General features: G+C 38.8%; 4 protein-coding genes across 8 annotated transcripts; 2 read left to right on the top strand and 2 right to left on the bottom strand.

The window, feature by feature from the left end:
- Positions 1-292: 292 nt before the first annotated feature.
- LOC146450262 (calcium-responsive transcription factor-like) lies at positions 293-10313 on the bottom strand. Of its 5 annotated transcripts, XM_085100581.1 has the most exons (4): positions 9187-10313; positions 8993-9115; positions 8547-8690; positions 8234-8452 (listed from the first exon to the last, which is right to left on the bottom strand). In XM_085100581.1, the coding sequence occupies exons 1-4, from the start codon at positions 9436-9438 to the stop codon at positions 8234-8236; spliced, it is 738 nt and encodes a 245-aa protein (XP_084956707.1). In that variant the 5' UTR covers positions 9439-10313. The 5 variants fall into 5 exon arrangements, 2 of the variants coding, with proteins under 2 accessions (XP_084956707.1, XP_084956708.1); XR_014860346.1 differs by lacking the exons at positions 8234-8452; positions 8547-8690; positions 8993-9115 and adding exons at positions 293-1129; positions 1285-1360 and having other exon boundaries at positions 9187-9331; XR_014860347.1 differs by lacking the exons at positions 8234-8452; positions 8547-8690; positions 8993-9115 and adding exons at positions 293-862; positions 1285-1360 and having other exon boundaries at positions 9187-9331.
- On the bottom strand, positions 2445-8233 carry LOC146450263 (uncharacterized). Its single transcript, XM_085100567.1, has 8 exons — positions 7720-8233; positions 6983-7224; positions 6205-6380; positions 4636-5674; positions 3593-4557; positions 3416-3488; positions 3049-3177; positions 2445-2510 (listed from the first exon to the last, which is right to left on the bottom strand). The coding sequence occupies exons 1-8, from the start codon at positions 8231-8233 to the stop codon at positions 2460-2462; spliced, it is 3189 nt and encodes a 1062-aa protein (XP_084956693.1). The 3' UTR covers positions 2445-2459.
- Positions 10314-12015: 1702 nt separating the features above from the next.
- Positions 12016-15403, top strand: LOC146450261 (uncharacterized). Its single transcript, XM_085100569.1, has 3 exons — positions 12016-12036; positions 13003-13524; positions 14798-15403. Exons 1-3 carry the CDS (start codon positions 12016-12018, stop codon positions 15401-15403), a joined length of 1149 nt encoding a protein of 382 aa, XP_084956695.1.
- Positions 15404-19236: 3833 nt separating this feature from the next.
- Positions 19237-20435, top strand: LOC146450260 (uncharacterized). The gene has a single exon (XM_085100568.1). The coding sequence runs from the start codon at positions 19237-19239 to the stop codon at positions 20269-20271; it is 1035 nt and encodes a 344-aa protein (XP_084956694.1). The 3' UTR covers positions 20272-20435.

Genomic DNA, 20435 nt, shown 5'->3' with positions numbered 1-20435 from the left:
ACCAAAGCAAAGCAAATATGGCGCTACGATGTACCTTCGAATTCCATACTTTATTTAGCGGATTTTGCTCTGCATTTAATGCCCATTTGGACTGAAAGACTCCGGCGAGAACGGAATTAAGGACGGTAAGTCTCAATAACGAATTATTATTGAAACTGTGTGTTTTAAAAACGGCACTTTCGCTACAAACGTATATTTCCCGATTTCGGACCGTGGACCTGGCTACAGTCCAAACGTGCCTTTCTTAAATAACAATGACTCTAGCCTGCTCAAAAAAGGTAAATACAGCTCATTATAAGAACGTTGTCAAGTTTATTCTTCCTATTGGTATGAAATATAACCAGGGGCCTATATGCTGTCAAAACGGTCAAAACAAAGGGTTCCTAATTTAAAATGATAGGCACATTTGATTGACATTTAAAGAACGTTTACACAATAATAACTTCTAACCTGAATTTTTCTGAATTTCGTCTAGAAATTATAGCTATTGGCATATGCCGAATAGTTGGAGTTTTTTAAAATGTGAGATAAAATTAATATCGATCATTCGATGTAACACTGAGCTTCTCTGCAGCCTTCATGGATCAAGTGTTCTTATATAATTAGCCACAGTAGACCTGTGCACTGCTTAGAGAACTTTTTCACTGTCTTGTCCTTGCACAATCACAGAAATGTGCGTAGCCGCAGCTGCTGGCTAAGTTTTATTCTCATAGCTGGGATGTCATTCTGAAAAACAAAAAGACAAATGAATGTTTCTTTTTAAACTAAGGAAATAAGTGGCCCATAGAAACAGCATTAAATTAAGAATGACACGTGCCTGGTTAATGGTGATTATATCCCCCCTGCTTAGGTTTTCTGCAAACTGAAAGTTCAAATATTAATATTATTTACTTTTTATGCTAACTAACTGAATCAGAAAGTTTCTAATCAGAATATCATATAACTAATCAATAACTCGTCAATCCCAGCAGTGCTGCTCTGCTTCCCACTATTCTATATACAATTGGCAGAAAAATCGAGCTTAGGTACAATAGACAAGTAAAGTTAATGAACCTAAATTTATTTGTTTCTTGGAACTCACCATGCATACGAACATTCCACAATCATAGTTATTTTCTTGTTTTGGTACCTTTATAAAAGGGATTAATGAAACATCAGTAACATGTAGTTCTACCAGTATACCAAAATTAACTTGTTCTGTCACTTTCTTAACTGAAACTAAAATTAATTTGCACTTAGGGTTTCCACACCACACTCAGTAATGCAGTAATGATTGGTTATTACCTTTGCAATTTAATTGCACCAATGTTCTTCATCAAATGGTTCCCTTCTCCGGGCACCTTCTTGCTTTAGAAAGCACCTAGTTTGTGTTAAAATATTTACTTAGAATTTTGTCAGCTCTGCTACATAATTTATCAGTAAAGGGAAAAAGTTATTCCTATAATCTGTTATGAAAATGGCCCTTAACTCTCCACAAGGAGAGAACAGAACAATAATGATAATGATGATAAAATAAGTTATGGGAAAGTATGAAACTGAAATGTACCTGACATTGCTGAAGAAGGTTTCATCAACCGAGGATTTTCCAGAATCGCAGTAGGAGATTTTCTTCATAGTGAAATCGACAACCTAATAAAGCAATAAACAGAAATAAATTCTAGCTTATACTAAATCTCCATCAGAGTAAATGGATTTTTTGAACTGGAATAATTAACTATGAAATAAAATAATCAACTATATGATGTCTATGTTTAGTATTCCATGATGTAATGAACATAGCCAGTGCATTCATATTGAGGTGTCACATTAAATAAATCCTGTGATACACCAACTGGTAGGTCAATTAGTTCCACACCATTTACAGAACACATTGGATTACCTGTTCCAGGCAGATATTAATAATTTATTTTAAATGTCTGAGGATTTTTAGCATTGCTAATCAATTAATTTTTATGTAGCTGACACATACGTACCCCGAGTGCCCAATGATTGGGAAGATGCACTGGCATGAAGATCTTGTTGTACTCAAATATGTTGATCTTAGTGAAGAGAGAGAAGTGATTTATAAAATTCATGTACTATTAGTTATTATTACTGCGATAGTCACATCTTCATTTCATATAATATATTTATGAAATGAAGATGTGACTATATACAATACTATTAATGAAGATTAATTTTGGTAATATGTACCTTTTTAGTCCATCTTCCAACCCACTTTGCTCCACGGTGAGATAATGTATCATAGAAAAATGAGTTCATGCATAGAACTTTAGGTAGGCCTGAAAACTAAGAAAATATATAATCAATTACAGCAGGCAACCTCAACATAAAAAAATATATATAATTTCCATAATAATTTATAATGAAAATAATTAGTAAGAATATTCTTGATACATTGCTTAAAATTAAATGGTACCGGACTACCAGATTGGCTGAGATTGGAGTCTTATCCTAGATTATACCTCTTTTGATCTCTGATTGATAAGCTCCATGTACAAATTGATGATCTGCAACACAAAATGCAACACAAATTTAGATTGTGTTACAGTGACAAAGGAAGCATCTTTTGTCCTTTGCTCTCATAGTGTACATACCATAATGCTGTTTACAGTCTAACATAGCTGTATTATGAGACTCAGATCAGTTAGTAGGTAGCAGACATGTCGCTTCTTTTACTGGTATAAATTTCTAACTCCTTTTCCTAAAGAGAGTCCAGTTGCACTATGCTATTTAAGGTTGTTAGACTTGTTACATGTGAGTGATCATTACATTATGGCTGGTTCTACTATTTGAGGTAGTTTTTTTGCTTTATTCAGCACAATGTTATATAAATTTGAAATAAGTGGGTGAATGACCAACATACTGTTCTGTTCAAATCTGTTCAAAAGCAGAATGAGATGCAGTTAACTGAGAGAAGATGGAATAATTGTGACCACTGAAGGGCAGGAAACTGCCATTAGTAGTCACTGGTGAGTATAATAATTATGTCATAAATGTTATAACATTTAAGATGTTTATTATGTAGGTATGATTATAATACGTCACCTGGTCATTAAGCCATTTTTTATCCTGTAAACGGTGTAAATCTTCATTGGTCAGCCTAATGTTGCCTAATTGCTCAGCAACTGTAGTTGGAATTGACTGTTGTGAGTTGACTGTTCCACACTTCTGAAACTGAAATTGATACAATTGTTTTAATTGCTAGCAGTGCTAGCAAAATATAATACATAAATATAATAAGTGCCCACTCTACTATTTAAACTCAGGGTTATCTAGACATTTCTTCTCTTTGAAAGTATTGAGATGAAGATAACACTGCAATAAAAATTTAGTTATTATATAATTGTTTTGGTTATAAAATGCTAAATATCTAGTATGGAGAATTTGGGCATTGCCTTTTTCTTAGCCTCACCTTACAGCCTGCTGTCTCAACAGGAACCATCTCAACATGAGTTTTCCTCTGATTCCTAGCTTTTAAACTGCTGCTAAAAGTATAAAGATTTTTTAGGCTTATTTCTTCAAGTCATATTTCTGTTTGCTAGTATAAAACAGGAGTATTAAAATAATACAAACATTTGGACTTTCTTACCTTTTAAACCTTGCAGAATTCTTTGGTTCTTGAGCTGGTGCTGTTCTCTTGATCAACCTTGACACGCAGCTAGTCTGTTGCCCTTTATTTCTTGTCGATATTGGCATCATTTCGAATGAGTGTTCTGCTAAAGACAGACTAACGTCTGAGTTTGGTGTTTCAGTCTCCAAGCCCTTTTGCCTTACAAACTTCCTAATGTAGTTGACAGCGGAATCCAAGCTCAGGAATGTCATGATTGTTGCATGCCCATTTCCATCTACGAATCCCCTTGCATTTCTGGCATGCGGATCAAATAGGAGAAAGCAGCCATCAGGTAACTTTTTAATTGCTATGGTGTACTCCAGAATTCTCAGCTGTAAAGCCCCACTGTTGGCTGCAGTTGCAAATCCTTCTTCTAGCGTCATATATGGTGGATTCCTTGCCTTGGAGAAAACATCACCACTGAGGATACCCTGAGGGAAGATTACGGAGGTGCTCTCTCCCACATGGTTAATTGCTGTTTGCACTTCCTCAAATGACAGCCTGTCCCCAGGGTGACCTACTGCATCACTTAATGCTGTGTGTACTCGATCCCCAGCTCTGAGCACAGCATCTATCATAACTTCAGACCCTTTCTCATGAGAAGTTGTTTCATGATGGAGAAGGAATGTTAAGCAATTGCTTGTACATTGCTTGCCCCTGTTCAGTTCTTTAAATTCATTACTCTGTTGACACATTGTGCCTTTAACAACTCTATAGGGTGCTTGATGCTTGGCGGATTCCCCTGTCTTTGGCTGAATTTGTTGACGTTTGGACGTCAGGACGTCTGGATTAGATGAGGGTACTGTGACTTTACTTGATATGTCTGGTACTGGTTCTGTAACTGTCTGAGCTGGTGACTGTGGATTTGGCGGGCCAGGGAATGCAGCTGTTGGTGGCTTGGATGGTGGAGCCTGGTTTGGTTCTGTAACTGTCTGAGCTGGTGACTGTGGATTTGGCGGGCCAGGGAATGCAGCTGTTGGTGGCTTGGATGGTGGAGCCTGGTTTGGTTTTGTAACTGTCTAAGCTGGTGACTGTGGATTTGGCGGGCCAGGGAATGCAGCTGTTGGTGGCTTAGATGGTGGAGCCTGGTTTGGTTCTGTAACTGTCTGAGCTGGTGACTGTGGATTTGGTGGGCCGGTGAATGCAGCTGTTGGTGGCTTGGATGGTGGAGCCTGGTTTGGTTCTGTAACTGTCTGAGCTGGTGACTGTGGATTTGGCGGGCCAGGGAATGCAGCTGTTGGTGGCTTGGATGGTTGACCTTGTTTTCTTCTGGGCCTTGATTTTCTTTTTATGGTGTTTGAACCACTGTGGTTAGGCATTTTTCCTTTCTTTCGAGGAGGCAGATCTGCATATTGCAGTTGTGTCATTGGTGCTCTCTTGATGGCCTTAAATTTCCTCTGTGGGTTGCGCTCTACAAATAGCCCGATGTCTGATGGTACATGCGGGCGCAGCTCAGTGAGGTTATTTTGTAATGCATTTCTTAGGCCGTTAAGGGCTTCCTCCTTTTCACAAAGGTACGTCAAATCCCTTAGTTGAGCAAGCAATTCCCTGCATTCCAATGCCCTCTTCTTTACTTGCAGGCAACTTTCCTGTTGAGTTTTCACCTCCTTCAGATCATTTGAGGGATGATTGTCTTCTCCATCCGCCCACTCCTCATTGCTTGGTGTTTTGGCTTGCTGAATGGGCTTTGGTGTTTCCTGGGGTCTCTGGACCATGTTTGAGGCATCATGATCAAGACAGAAATAAGGACTCAGCCTGTAGATGGATGATAGGGAATCCCAGCTGTGTGTAGAAGGAAAATGATTAAAGATGGCACACATGGGCATGTTGTTGTCGTCACCAAAGTAGACCTTGTATGAGGACTGGTTACTTTCACCACGTACTAAAAATGTGTCGTTGCTGTTGACCATTTGAATAGCGTCCTTTGCTATGTAGCGCGAGCTATCAAGGCGCAGACGACAGTGGTTTACAAAACTACGTGGACGATCATAGAGCCACTTTGGAAGCTTGTCATTGTATAATTTGAAGTTTCCATTGAAACGTTGATTTAGATGGAGATACCTGTGGATGAGAGTATAATGCAATATTACTTGATTGTGCTGCCTTCAAAGAAATCCCACACCTTACTTTAATAAGGGGCCAAAATTATAACACCCCTCAACGACAACAGCATGCGCCTTATTCTTGACATTCTAGAGTGGCACTTCAAATATTGCATTAATTAAGCTTACAAGCACAGCACGCCCAACTTCCCTCTTCTTTTTGCACAGTTCAATTTGTCAAGTTACTGTGTTTCAACTTTATGGAATTAGATATACTAAATAAATATAGTCAGTTTAGGTATGTGGTTGTCATTTTGCACCTCTCAATAGGCTTGCAAGCAAGAATCTACATGTAGCTAATGTTATGCTTTTTTTTTTATTTTCTTTTTTCTCATAATTTTACAACGGTGTTTGGTCTGTGCAAATGTTGGTTAAATCATTTTTAAGTAGGGCAAGAGATGCATTATCTCAATTTCAGCATGTCTGTTTGAAGTATAACATGCATTTCACTTCAAGGTTTGACTACTAATATAAAATTAATGTACTTACTTCCAGTAACTGTTTGGAAGAAACTGCGTAACCAGTACTGACACCATCCCAGATAGGCTTGTATCTCGTTGTTTTGACAGAAAGTCATCCTTGAAGGATCTGTTCTGTCTTTCAATCCCATTGTTAGTGTTGATCTCAACGTTGAATCTGTCCTTTCTGTAAGCCCATACCCATCTCTGTAGTTCAAATGAAACAAATACAAAAAATGTAGATTCAATTCTCTCGTGTAGGCTCTATGCAATATGTTATCATTGGGATCCTTTCAATGTGGTCACCAACTCCCGAACTAATCACATCATGTTCTCGGCCTAGTACTTTACCGCTTGCACAACTGTACAACTGAGTAAAATGTTTGAAATTTGATTAAAACACCACACCAGGATTATTAATTTTTATTACTGCGCCTTTCAACAACATGCGGAATCCGAAATTCAAATCACTGCCGATGGTTGTATTTTTCGGTGCCATCAATCAAACGAAATGGATCAAAATCCACCAATTACTGTGCACGAATGCGACCTTTTGAACCCGCTACTTTGTTTCTAAAGCTTCCGTTACGATGATTGATGGCAGGGAAAAACGCAACCATCAGTAATTTTAATTTAAGATTCCACGTTATTGAAAGGTGCAATAATTTGCCAATTAAATATCATCAGCAATACAGTTTGTTGTCATAATGCACCCGTGGCTTCAGAGTGGGAAGGGGGAAACAGGAAAACTTCCCTGGTCATTGCATCCTGCAAGAGAAATGTATCAAATGGTCTGAATGTTTATGCACCTTGGTCTCAGTAAGCCACTTCTTTTCAAACCAATTGCGTAAGTCCTTGCTTTCTTTCCAGAAACAACTGTCCTTCAGTGTTTTCAGAGCTTTATTGTATGCATCCTCTGTGGGAGCTTTGCCAATTTGTCTCAGGAGGGACAGAACTTCCTCCTTGGACCGTACCAACCCATGACTGCTGGTGTTGAGCCATCGTTGCCAAGCTTGGAGACGATGAAAGTCACAGATGTAAACAGTACACTCTGTTATAGGGCAACATAATAACAAATCAGTTTATACAAACCATAGTTAGTAGAGGGGACTAACTATGTACAAACCAAGCAATTCAGATGCAAGACAGGATAATCCAATTATTATTAATTGGGAAATTGGCTGGTTTTGCACAAAAAGTCATCCCTACCAAAGAAAAAAAACTTATCTGTTGTATAATTACATAAATTATCTTATATGCGTTAAACCCTTGGCCTTCCATGGGGTGGGTTTCCCGTCCCTGATATGCCTTATGACTTCCTATAATACTGTACCTTTTTTGTTTCAATGTTCATGCTTGTTTCTTTATTTTAGACTGGCTAATTGAAGGATTGATTCATTAATTGATGTTTGTTGGCCTCATCCTCTGTTATTACCGCTAATGCTGTCACTGTTTACCATGGGGAATTGACAGTTTAATGAGTCAACTCGTTAGACAAAGCTACCATCTATGTGAAAAGTAAACTTAACCTATTTGCTAAACCCACCTTGGAATACATCCTCAATTGCCCTGATTTCTGGATCGCTGAAATCAGTCATGAAGAATTTGGGGGACCATAGTGGATTCCAGTTGTGTAGCACTTGAAGGGCTTCAGTAATAGCATTCTTGGTCTCCCTCTGTACAACAAATGACCCAACCACACAGTAGTCAACATTAGTTTTGACACAAAGGAAAAAGAGGGGCAGAGCATAGCGACACGTTTTGTAGGTGGCATCAAGAAGGCAGATCTCATTGCCATATTTTTGTAAAAGGTTTCTCTGCCAGGCTGTCTGGTGTACAAAAAGGAGGTCCCCAGCCGTAGAGTTACTGTCATGTCCTGCAGCCTGCCACAAAATGTTGTCTTCTTTGTCCACTGGTGTGCCATCTTGGTGTACCTTGCCATGCTCAGCAGACTGTTCCTTGGTGCTTGGGCGTAGAAAGAACATGTCTTGGGGGGATTCAATTTTCCATTCCGCAATCTTAAGAACAAGGTTCTCTTGATCAATTTTGGAGTGGCGCATCTAAACTGAAGTCCTGTACATATTGTTGTATATGTCAATGTGACTTGGAAAGAAGCGCCTGTTACCCGGGTCAGGTGCAGGCATGCCTGCAAAGAGCTCCCTTTTCACATAGATTTGAAGGTGCCGCTCCATCTCCGCCACATTAGTGACACCCTCCTTCACCAATTCAGTTATCTTGTCTATAACTCTGGCATCAATGCGTTGCATTAATCCAGCATGCTAAAAAGACAATTTATAATGTTTTAATATATAATGTAGCACAATAGCTGTCAATAATGGGTAGCTAGGTCTGCACTCATTGACATTTACAAACCTGGCCAAGCGGATGATTCTTGTGATCATCTGGCTGGGGTAGAGAGATGTAAATCCGCCTTTCTCCATAGCCATCTCCTTTGTTTAAATCCTTTCTGAGGCTTTTTGAAGCTGCATCCTTCTTTGCCTTTGTCTCTGTTGTGATCTGTGAGAAATCCAAATGAAATTTGTAAATAGCTTATTTCATGATCTCAATTTTCAAACATTTGTGGTTTAGCATGCCCCTTGACCGATCAAAGGGTCCCATTGGCAATCATATCCCACTTAAGGAAAAGTGTTAGGTTTTACCATAAAGCAATTAATTATGACTTAAAGAAACTTTTAAGGTTAATTTACATTAAGCACTTTGCTTATTTCTTTGTTTTTCCTTAAGAATAACCTAAGAATGATTTGCCAATCTGTTGCCAATATCATGTTAAACATGTTTCCTTAATAGTCAATCCTTACCTTGTAGCCAGGATAAGCAATTATCTCCCTCATGTGAATTTGTGCTGTACAGTTGCATTTTTTTGTGTTCTGGACCATGTATCTTCGCTTTTTAGCGCTATAGTCATGTTCTCCCTCGCCAGCCTGACAAGAGTGAATGTTGCAGGTTAAGCTGTATTCGAAGGCCCACATTATCTTATAACTAGTGTATTTACCTTTATGCTATCTGCTTGTCTTTCTTTCAGTGCTCTGTTGCGATCAGGACCATTTTGGCACTCCAGGAGTTTGTGCCCCAAGATGATGAACGGGATTCCATCAAATTCAAGATTGACTCCCTTTGTGGCTTGTGTATCTTTCCAGAAGACACGATGGTTGAGCTTTTTTGACACATTTGATTCATCAGCATGACCTAGAAGTGACAATAAATCACTTACAGTGAAACATTTAACATACTGAAAATATAACATAAAAAGGAAAATATATTATAATAAAGAGACAAAAACATGAAGGGAATGCAAGTTGTTTTTGATCTAGCTTTCACTTATTTTATAACAGATAGTCTCTGTTTTTTCTCTCATTTTAATTTGCCATATTGACTTTATTGAACTCTACTTTTATTATATAAAAGCACAAAACTGGGGAGGGGGGGGGAGGGGTGGTGGATGGGTAGTCAATAAAATTTTTTATAAGGAGTACTTCAGCTCCAGTGATTTAAAAATGGTTATTATAAAGGACTTGTTGAGAGTACAGTATGATACATATGAATAGAAGTCATTTAGAGTAATAAAACCAGCGTATGTTTTCATTTGTTATTGTAACAATGACATACTGATTGGTACCATTTGTTGTTTAAAACTTCCACAAGCCTTGCATAGTTAGGGAATGTTCAATATACTGATGGGGGGGGGGGGAGGGGTTGTCCCCAATATTATTACCTTTCCTTTACAGTTTATGCAACTTTCATTTAATTATATTCCATACAATGTATGGTCCCAAAATCAGAAAAAAGTATCCCTACCTAGCTCCCATTTGATGAATATTTGTTACCATTTGTAGATACCTATACATTAGCCGTCAAAAATCAAATGGGTAACTCAAAATAAAATGAGTAACTTATTTGATTGGAAATTCTCAACAGCCAATTTGATTTAATTTGAAGAAATGCAATAATAGGATTCCTAGAGGAGTGCATTCCAACTTGAAACCCTTCCCTGCATTAAGAAAAAAAATATTTATAACATTTTAGCTAACATTATATTGCTTCCTCCCACGCTGCTTATCCCCCTAGCCTTTTCAGGTGTAAAGCTATAGCCCCTGTCCCCCCCCTCCCACCCCCTCTACCCCTTGATACTACACCCCACATCTTTTGTGACCAAAGATTAATGAGCACCGAATAAATGTGACCCTCCATACGAACAAACTTATCGAAAAAAGCGCTTTTGGGGTGGGGGGGGGGGGGGGGGTGTTCATGTCTCAGAAACCCTTTGGAAGCCCGGCTTTGGGTTTGATGTTTTCGTATGGAGGGTCACAACTTCTGAAAGAGATGTTTAATATTCTTAGCTTACCCAGTGGGACCAGTGGAGTATTTCCAAAACCTTTCGTCTGGTACTTTGCAGTAAATGTGGCAGTTGTACTGACTTCGTACTCTTTTATAACTTTGACTGCCTCCTCCAGGCTCGCAACGTACCCAGAATACGCTGAAAAGCTCTTCGAAAAAAGATGACTCCAACTCTCTGTGTTTACCGCCATTTTATTCGAATCTGGACTATATATTTCTTGGCAGCATCCGCAGACAACAGGAATCGCTGTCCACCTCCATTCAGCCTCGGTCATTGTTATTGCCCCCGCAGGGTTTTGGCCCAGAGGCCAAAACCCGAGGAGGCACCCTAGGATTCCCCGCGTGTATACATATAAGGAATTCCAAAATGTAAGAAAGTAAGTACTGTAAGTAAATTTGTTTGTATGCGAAAAAAATCTCGATTTGATCAAACTAGGCGCGCAGTGTCGTCTCGGGTAATATTTCAGCAAGCGCGCAAGGTGCTGTCGGGTAGCGTCATCTTGCAACCACGAGCGAGGTCTTCGAGCAGGGTTTGACGATCTTGCGAGCAAGAGTTTGCGTATCCTCGTCCTGTAGCAGCATTTCGAGTTCTTTCTAGCAGTGTTTCAAGGTCTTGCAACCACGAGTTCGCATTTCGCCATCATTTAGTAGTATTTCAACCACGAGTTCGCATTTTGCCATCTTCTAACAGCGTGTCAAGGTCTTGCAACCACGAAGTCACGTTTCGCCATCTTCTGCATCTTTAGCAGCCTTTCAAACCACGAGTTCAAATCTTCGAGCAGCGTTTTAGGGGGAGTATTTTGCAGTTCAGTGATTTATTTGAATTTAAAAGCATTCAACAGCACTGAATAGAATCGCATTTCAACCATCGCGTTTTGCCATCTTCTTGCAGTGTGTCAAGGTCTTGCAACCACGACTTCACACCTTTCGCCATCTTTAGCAGCCTTTCAAACCACGAGTTCACATCTTCGAGCAGCAATTGAAATAGATTTATATTGCCTGATTTATACATAAATATACTGCAGATGATTATATTTTGATAGATTTATACATTGTTGCAAGTTTAGTTATTGTTGTTGTTATGGTTATTATAGTGATTTTTCCCAACAATTACTCAAATTTTTAACGTACAATACATTCCTGTTACACAGAATATTAACTTTACAATTGAAATACATTTATATCAACTGATTTATGGATAATATATTGCAGGTAATTATACATACAATGCGTTGCTGTTTCACAAAACAAAACTGTATGACTGTAATAGATTTCAATGTCAAATTTACAGATAAATATGCTAACCAGTTACATGGATGTTAACTTCAATAAATATTCAAACGTTTCTTTTTTTAAATTCGTATGCACAGTATTTATATCCAGTAAAAACCATATACAGGTGTTAAACAGATCTTCAAAAGCGGGGGCAGCTCTAGTGAAAACTATTACTAGTTTAAGAAATTAGCCAGGCATATCTTAGTTAACAATGACGGGAGCGGAAAGACAAGTAAATTACACTTTACACAATGAAAACCTGAGATTTTATTTCAAATTGTCCCAGACACTTGAAAATCTACTCCATTACCGTTCCTCTTTTGAACATTTCTAAGGCTATGATGCTTTATTTCGGCAGAATTCACGCGATCGAAGCACGAGACATCGAGCGCGCCATTTGCTTTGCTTTGGTACATTTCCATGGGGAATACCGCAGGACAATGCGAACATCGCAGACTCAACCTGGTTCAGGTCATTGTTATCTAATTTTGCAGCATGGTTATTATCAATTTTCGTAGACATCAATAACATTCACAGCGTGAAATTTACTTCATGGCGTGGAGTCTATTATATTTTCACGGCGTGAAGTTTATTTCACGACATGAATAAGTTTTATAGCGTGGTCCATTTTTTAACGGCGTGACTAATTTCACGGGGGGCATCACTATTTTTCACGCCGTGTTCACTCTGCTTTAAAGGAAATTCGCGATAAATCTGATGATTTTACTCCATTTCACGGGCATTGACCGTGAAATAGCCTTACCGTGAAATTTTCATAAGCCCTGTTTTCGCGTTGAGGGTCACAATCCGCCGTACGGAAAAAGATGGCGCCTCGCGCAGAATTCTGGGTAGATCGACCAAATCGATGAAAACAAAGATTTCGTGATCGTTCAAATTTGTGACAAAATGTAAGGTGTATTATCACGAAACTGAATGCCTTACAAGTGCGCTGTTGGGGGTTGCCCCCACAAAAGTTGGATTCACAAGACACTTACTTTTTATAGTTTCCCAACTGGTTTCTGCTATAAATTTGAGAACGAAATGCTACAAGTGGAGGGCGAGTGATCGTGTTTGCAGCGCACACTTTCGTGACGGTCACAAGTATGGTTGTAATAATATCCCTTCCATATTTCCAAGACGTGACTTAAAAACAGACCAGATAGTCTGGTCAGTAGATATATCGTGTCTTCTGTTGAAGAAAGCGCCAGCGCAAAAGGAACTTGGGCAGAGCAATGGCAACATTCCGGTAGTCCAGTCCAGCGAAAATCTTACGCAGAAGTCTCTGATCGAAGCAAAGAGTGACAAGACGCAAGCATCCGAGTCTCTTCAAGTGCAAATGCCTGTAATGGAAGCTGAAGAAAGGAAATGTGGATGTCAGAAAAAAATTGATGGTTTGTTGGAGCGAATAAGACAGCTGGAAGAGCGAAGAGAAATGGAGAGGTTCGGAGTTCGTCGGTTTATGGCTTCCGACTCGGACATGCGATTCTATACGGGACTACCTGATTACCAGACATTTCTTGCTTTGTATAATTTCCTTAAACCAAGACCTGGCTTCTCCCTCAATTACTACAATGACTATTCAAATGTTTCAAAAGATCCTTCTTATGTTGTCTCGAGAGGAAGACCTCGACAGCTGTGTGCCATAGACGAGTTGTTTTTGACCATGACAAGATTGCGCTTGGGATTGCTGGAGAAAGACCTGGCTGATAGCCTGTTCCAGGCTCCTAGAGAGATGCGCGAAGGAGAGTGCGAGGGGACGAAAACGAGGGGGCTCCTAGAGAGATGCGCGAAGGAGAGTGCGAGGGGACGAAAACGAGGGGGGGAATGGGGGAGAGAAAAAGAGGGAAAGAAGAGGAGCCTGTAATCATTTTCTTAAACACCTCATGCCGCCCACTTTTTCCAAAATGTGTCAACATGTCAAAATGTCAAACTTTTCATTTTCATGGGTTTCGATTACTCGCGCGAGTTCTCGATTTCTCGCGGTTGTCCATACATCGCTTCGATGTCGCGGACATCGAAAGGTCCTCCGGGTTTGGGATTTCAACCCTCAAAATCGAAATCCTGTAGATTTTGCCAAAAAATTTGACGTGTCTTGGAACGAAAGTTCCCCGGGTGTCCTTGTTCAACGCCGTTCGAAATAAGGAACTCATTAACGCGACGTTATCGAGCGACGAGACTCTAGTGTTGGCTGATATTGTGTCTTCGCTTGGTTGTGACTTCGCAAGCTTTTAAGAAACGAAGAGCTTTCCAGCTTTTTTTTGCCTCACTTGTGCGAGGACCCTGGCCAGAATTTATGGCACGTTTAAAGTTAAAATGGGGTTAACAGACCTGCACGATTCCCTCTGTGTGTCCGTTGTTTTGATAAAAGCCTTTTTAGTTTTCCTTTTACAAGCATGTCTTTAAGCGATTTTCCTTTTGTATCAGAGATTCTTCCCTTTTGATCATTTGTTAAAGTTTATCGGCTCGGATTAACTGCAAGATTCCAGGTAGCGCTAAATAAATTTTATCTGTGAAGACACAGGATCCTTGGATTTCTTTACTCGTGAATTCATGCTTATGCTATCGTATATCGCTGCGGGAAGATTTAAATTGCCGCAGGATGTTTGTTTATCACGGATATGGGTGTAACAGATCCTCGTCTTTCAAAGCTTATCATTGTTGTCTCTCGCTTTCGAGAGCTATTTGCTCCTTCCTGAGTACTTTAACTTGCGGAAAATCTCGAAGACAATTCTCTAAAACTGCATTTTAAACTCATCAAAACCACGCGCGTGTGATACACTCGCCATTTTGACTCTTTCAGATTCTTTCGCGATATCTTTCGTGTGATGTGTGAACTGTCAAAACTGACCAATCAAAGGGTATACCAGGAGCTGGTATACCGGCATGAGGTGTTTAAGAAAATGATTACAGGCTCCTCTTCTTTCCCTCTTTTTCTCTCCCCCATTCCTCCCTCGTTTTCATCCCCTCGCACTCTCCTTCGCGCATCTCTCTAGGAGCCTGGAACAGGCTACCTGGCTGATCGCTTCTTTATCTCACAGCAGGAAGTCTCCGAAATTTTCTCAACCTGGATTGATCGAATGTCTGACTTTCTAGGGAAACTTTGCTTCGCAACGGATCGGGAAACAATGAGAAAGAATCTACCAAGGTGTTTTAAACCTGATTACGAGGACGTATATTTGATTATCGACTGTACGGAACTTTTCATTGAGAAACCATCGCAAGTAACCCAGCAAAGTGCTACCTGGTCGGAGTACAAAGGCCATAACACCGGAAAAGGTCTGATTGCAATTTCACCGCTAATGCTGCCAGTCTTCGTTTCAGACATATATCCTGGCAGCAAATCTGACGAAGAAATCCTGTCTGATAGCGGTATTTTGTCCCATGCACACCAGGGAGATAGGTGGCTTGCTGACAAGGGGTTTCTTGTTCAGCATATTCTGGACAACTTTGGTGTCAGAGTGGAAACTCCGGTTAAGTTGGAGGGAAAACAGCAATTTTCCATTGACGAGGATGTGCGCAACAGGAAGAACTCTCTAGTAAGGTGTTTCGCAAGAAAACCAAGACGATCCGTTTCCGAAGAATACTCGCAAACCGTATAATTATAACAGTGTTTTATTCGATCTGAAATCAAATTGTACAGTATAATTTACTTAACTAAATCAATTGATAAGAAAAACGTAACAAGCAAAACAAGCGAAGCGAAAATAGCTGAAATAAGGCTGTAACAATTATCGGGCCATGCGGTCGATTCCTCAATGTTCTCATTGTTCAAAGGCTTACAGATTCTGAACTAGCAAAACTGAAATAATTGATAAGACAGTAAAAAACAATGTTCACAAACTTACTTCTATGGCGAGTTTTCTTAATCTTTCTTGATCGGGATAACCATGAAACTGTGTAACGGGTGAGCAGTCAAATACAGTAAACGTGTCCAATACAGATCTCAGGTAAAACTAAATTACTTAATTAAAGTTGAGCTAAACATACTAGTTTACGCTTCCGTTTGGGCGTGTGCGAAGCTACCGCAAGTTCCTTAGTCATAAATTCTTTTCATACATGTCATAATTCGCTAACTACGTTTTGTCCACGTTAACATAAGGGTCCATGTGGAGAGAGGGATTAGGAGGGTCAAAGTTTTCAAAATCTTGCAAGGGAACATCCCACTTCGATATCTCCACCTGATATCCAAATTGTGGAAGGTCTGCTGCTGGCTGACTGCGTTCTTGCCACCTCTTATTAGGGATGATGGGGAGTTAGTTGATGCTGATTCAAAAGAAGAGTAATTAAGAATTATTTTCAAATTAGTTTTAAGGAGACCCTATAGGGGGGGTGGGGAGGGGGGTCATGTGTCACTTGTTTGAAATTTAAAAATATGTCTTGTGTCCCTGTCATGGTCTTTTATCAATGCATTGTGTCGCCGATGGAAATTGGAAGACAGTAATTGTTCATTGTCACAATTTCGTTTCCGGCTTTGCTGTCGCTTAATTTGGACCATGTTGCTTGTTGGAATATTTTACCCTGGCAGGGTCTCTTTTAAGTATTTTTAATTTCATCAAAACTATAACAAAATTCTCAAATTCAAACATTGTACTTAATGCTGTGCCAATCCCATATTTGCACACAATCTTGTACCAAAGAAACCCTACATTATTTTCTCAATTTGAGATTGTTATAAAAAGGTTTTAATGGGAGAAGGATATTAGCCAAAATACTGATGTTAAAATTGAGCATTCTCCATAATTATTTTATTAAATTATTTATAAATATTTAAATATGCATATAAGAGCAATAAATATTTATTTTCAAGATAATAATTATCTGCATCATTTATTAAATTATCAAGCATGATAAAGTGTTCGATTTGATTATGAAAATTACATGTAGAATCATATTTACAATGTTTCGGTGTCCTCATGACACCATCATCAGGTCAAAATATAATGTTCAACAGATAACAAAAATATTAATGTTCAAGTTCAAGTTCAAGTCCCTTGAGGCTGGGTGAAGAGTTTTGCTTTTATTGAGTCACTTTGAATATTAGCATAAAAGCAAAACTCTTCACCTAGCCCCAAGGGACTTGAACTTGAACTTGAACATTAATGTTCTTGTTATCTGTTGAACATTATATTTTGATCTGATGATGGTGTCATGAGGACATCGACACATTGTAAATGGAGTCCTAAAGTGATGACGTCATAAAAACTAAATTTATGAAGTTATGGGATTTTTTTCATATGGTTGGAAAGAGCGTGATGAAAAATGCCTACTTGCCAAAAATCAGCATCTTATTGCAATTTGGGGTCGACATATTAGCTCTGTTATGCCGCGATGACTCCATACAAAATTCTTCTAATTTTGCCTCAGTTCCAAACGTTTGGATCTAAGGCAAAATTAGAAGGATTTGTATGGAGTCATCAGGGCATAACAGAGCTAAATATATCGACCCCAAAACGCAATAAGATGCTGATTTTTGGCAAGTAGGCATTTTTCATCACGCTCTTTCCAATCATATGAAAAAATCCCATAATTTCAAAAATTCTAGTATTTGTGACGTCACACTTTAGGACTCTCTATGATTCTACCCGTAATTTTCATAATCAAATTTATTAAATTATTTGTAAATATTATATAAGACCAATATTTTTTTCTGTGTAATTAAGATAATATATGTACTTTTTGATTGAGTGGATTTGGTCTGGTTGAGAAAATATTTGGCTAATAATGGTCATGGCGTATGTATGGATCAAGTGCAGCAAGGTCTGTGGACTGTGACTGAGAACCAGATATTTTCCTGTCTGCATGGCCTGACCTGAGTTAACTTTCAATCTCATTGCATGCAGCTGTAAGAATCCCTAGTAATTCACATACAGTCATACATGTATGAATCTCTAGCATCACCTGCAGCTGCAAGAATCTCTAGCATTGCATACAATCATGTGAAAAAATGAATCTCTAACATTGCGCATTGTCATTTGAATCTCTAGCATCACATACAGTTATACGAATCTCTCAGAGCATCGTATACAGTCACATGAATCTCTAACATCGCATACAGTCATGAATCTGTAGCGTCGCATAACCACATGAATCTCTAGCTTACAGGGCCAGCCATTATACAGCTTTTTCCTGTCCCACTCACACTAAATGTAAAGCTTACAGCCCTTGATATGGGCATTTTCTTAATACTTTTCATATAAATATATAAGCAAGTACTGGTTGTAATGGTAATGATAAATTATGTAATTATTTATTTTAAATAAATTTATTTATAAGTATTTCATGACCAATAATAATTTCTTTTTAAATTTATAATGATATATCTTAAATTGAATCATTAATCAAGATATATATTTATAAATTTATGTGTATAACAATATAGAAACATTGATTTGGTTAGCTGAACCATAATATGACATAAGAAAGAAATAAAAATCAGCAACTGTTTCCTAATATTGCCATGTTGTCAAGATTTGTCAGCATCATGCACCACCCAAAATTCACATAATTCATGGATCTGCCCCTTCAGCCTTGTATTTTAATATTATGAATATTGGATTAAAAAGCGTTCTCTGGTTAAAAAGATTAAAAACATGAGCTTTCGGCTATCAGTCTATAGCCTTTAGACTGATAGCCAAAAACTCATGTTTTTAATCTCTTTAACCAGAGAACGCTCTTTAATCCAATATGTTTTATCTTGGTTACAGCTCTATTTTTACTAATATTATGAATATTAATGTACTCTCACACAAACTTGACTTCACGGCAGCCTTTGGCCAAAGCATTTGCCCATTGCCGGAGGACTAACAAGTTTTCAAAGTCTGGGACTTGTCCGGCCAGCTCTTCAATTTTTGCATACTGATTGCCATCACATTTAACATCAGATCTTGATAAGGGCTTGTTGTCCAGAATTGCACAGCAAACTCGGATAAAAACATTAACAAAACTGGTATTATTTTTAATTAAGAAATACCTAGATTTGTTTAATTCGGGAACAAATGACTGGAGGATTCCATGATTTCCTTTGGCACACACTTGCTGTAGATGAACTTGACACACGTGGGTGCCGCTGATCGACTCCAGTGGCTCTTCACATCCTTCAGCACGGGTCTTTACTTCAAGTAAACACAGTCCAGATAGTTTGATGTTGTTCCCATTCTTCACATCGATCAATCTCTTGCACGACTCCCCCTGAAATGTCCCATCTGGTGATGCACCAAACCGGCTGTCCGATTCAAGTGGGAACATCCCACATTCCATCACATTTGCACCACTATCGGTCTTGAAACAATTAACAGCCGAGGATTCAAATTTAATTCCTCTTTGGAAATTTTGGAAGTTTTTGGGTGGCTCTTGTTTTTTGTTGATAACACAGCTCCAAGTTTCCACAAATTTTTTTTCCCATACAGTCCAATCAATGCCGGTGCTTTTGAAGATGTCACTTTCCCGATTCGATCACGGAACCAGCTCTCTGATCGCTGCTGTGGAAACGCTTGTATTCTCGGCTCGGATGTGCTGTTTTCTTTGTGAATGTCAGATGATGGATCAGATGATGGGCCAGGACTGGACTTCTCTTCAGAACGGAGGAAGAGGGATTTGGAAACAAAGCGCTGATATTTTGATCTGGTTAGTTCCTCGCGCAGCATGTCAACACATTGTTGGTCTACTTCCGGTTCGCCTCTGGGCCGTGAGTGTCAATCTAGTGGAAACACCTTACTTACTTCAAAATACACCAGTCAAACGTACTGATGCTCAAAAGGATCTCGGGATATTAGTATGTAAGGACTTGAAATGGAACAGTCAAGTACTAGCGGCTGCCTCTAACGCTAATAGGATGCTGGGTTTTATTCGTAGGTCGACACTTGAGGTCAAAAATCAATCTGCTCGCAAAGCACTGTATACAGCCTTAGTGATGAGCAACCTCTCGTACAGTTCACAAGTATGGGCCCCGCAGTCAGTCAAACTGATCGAAATTATCGAGAGAATACAACGACGTGCAACTAAATATATACTCTCACTACCCTACAGGACTGGTATCTCGTATAAAAACAGACTAACACTCACAGGCCTTATCCCTCTCTGCTATTGGCATGAATACTTGGATCTAGTCTACACTTATAAATCTATTGTTAATAGTTCTGACACCAATTTTAAGATATTTCAACCTATTAGAGTTACCAGGCGTTCTGCTCCAACTAAGAGTATATTACTAGATATACCTAAAGCTAAGACTGTCACGTTCCAGAACAGTTTTTACTCAAGAGCCTCAAGAGCATTTAACACACTTCCAGACTTCTTGAGGGACAATACAAAATCTATAGATGTATTTAAAACTAATTTGAGGGCATACTACCTAGATTTGACTTTAAATGTGTACGATCCCGCAGTACCTCAAACGTTCAAAAGTGTCTGCATAAAATGTCATCAAAGCAGACCGTTACCTGTATTATTAGTTAAAATGTGTTGTTAATTAGTTAATTAGTTATTATTAATTGTTAATTGTTAATTAATTATTATGATGTGATTTTATTTATACAAGGAGCCTCGTTATTGGAACATATCGTTCTGTGAGTTCTCTCCTGTCAGAAGTTTTTCATTTTGTTTTTTTTTCTCCTCTGGCGAAGTTTATAAATA

This window comes from Pavona decussata, unplaced genomic scaffold, assembly GCF_977016875.1.
Source record: "Pavona decussata unplaced genomic scaffold, jaPavDecu1.1 SCAFFOLD_470, whole genome shotgun sequence".
NCBI classification, from domain to species: Eukaryota; Metazoa; Cnidaria; class Anthozoa; order Scleractinia; family Agariciidae; genus Pavona; species Pavona decussata.
This window is presented reverse-complemented; position numbering and strand designations above follow the sequence as displayed.

Bases quoted from the DNA above. Each gene is read 5' to 3' on its own strand.
- LOC146450263 (XM_085100567.1), bottom strand. From the start codon at position 8,233: ATGCGCCACTCCAAAATTGATCAAGAGAACCTTGTTCTTAAGATTGCG. The intron at 6,381-6,982 runs GTGCATAAACAT...TTTGAACTACAG, and splicing joins AGTGGCTTACTGAGACCAAG to AGATGGGTATGGGCTTACAG. The intron at 3,178-3,415 runs GTGAGGCTAAGA...TATCAATTTCAG, and splicing joins TTGAGACAGCAGGCTGTAAG to TTTCAGAAGTGTGGAACAGT.
- LOC146450261 (XM_085100569.1), top strand. From the start codon at position 12,016: ATGACGGGAGCGGAAAGACAA. The intron at 12,037-13,002 runs GTAAATTACACT...CTTCTGTTGAAG, and splicing joins TGACGGGAGCGGAAAGACAA to AAAGCGCCAGCGCAAAAGGA. The intron at 13,525-14,797 runs GCTCCTAGAGAG...GCATCTCTCTAG, and splicing joins TGGCTGATAGCCTGTTCCAG to GAGCCTGGAACAGGCTACCT.
- LOC146450260 (XM_085100568.1), top strand. From the start codon at position 19,237: ATGTCACTTTCCCGATTCGATCACGGAACCAGCTCTCTGATCGCTGCT.
- LOC146450262 (XM_085100581.1), bottom strand. From the start codon at position 9,438: ATGTTATATTTTCAGTATGTTAAATGTTTCACTGTAAGTGATTTATTG. The intron at 9,116-9,186 runs GTAAATACACTA...CACTCTTGTCAG, and splicing joins GACAAGCAGATAGCATAAAG to GCTGGCGAGGGAGAACATGA. The intron at 8,691-8,992 runs GTAAGGATTGAC...GATTTCTCACAG, and splicing joins TTGCTTATCCTGGCTACAAG to ATCACAACAGAGACAAAGGC.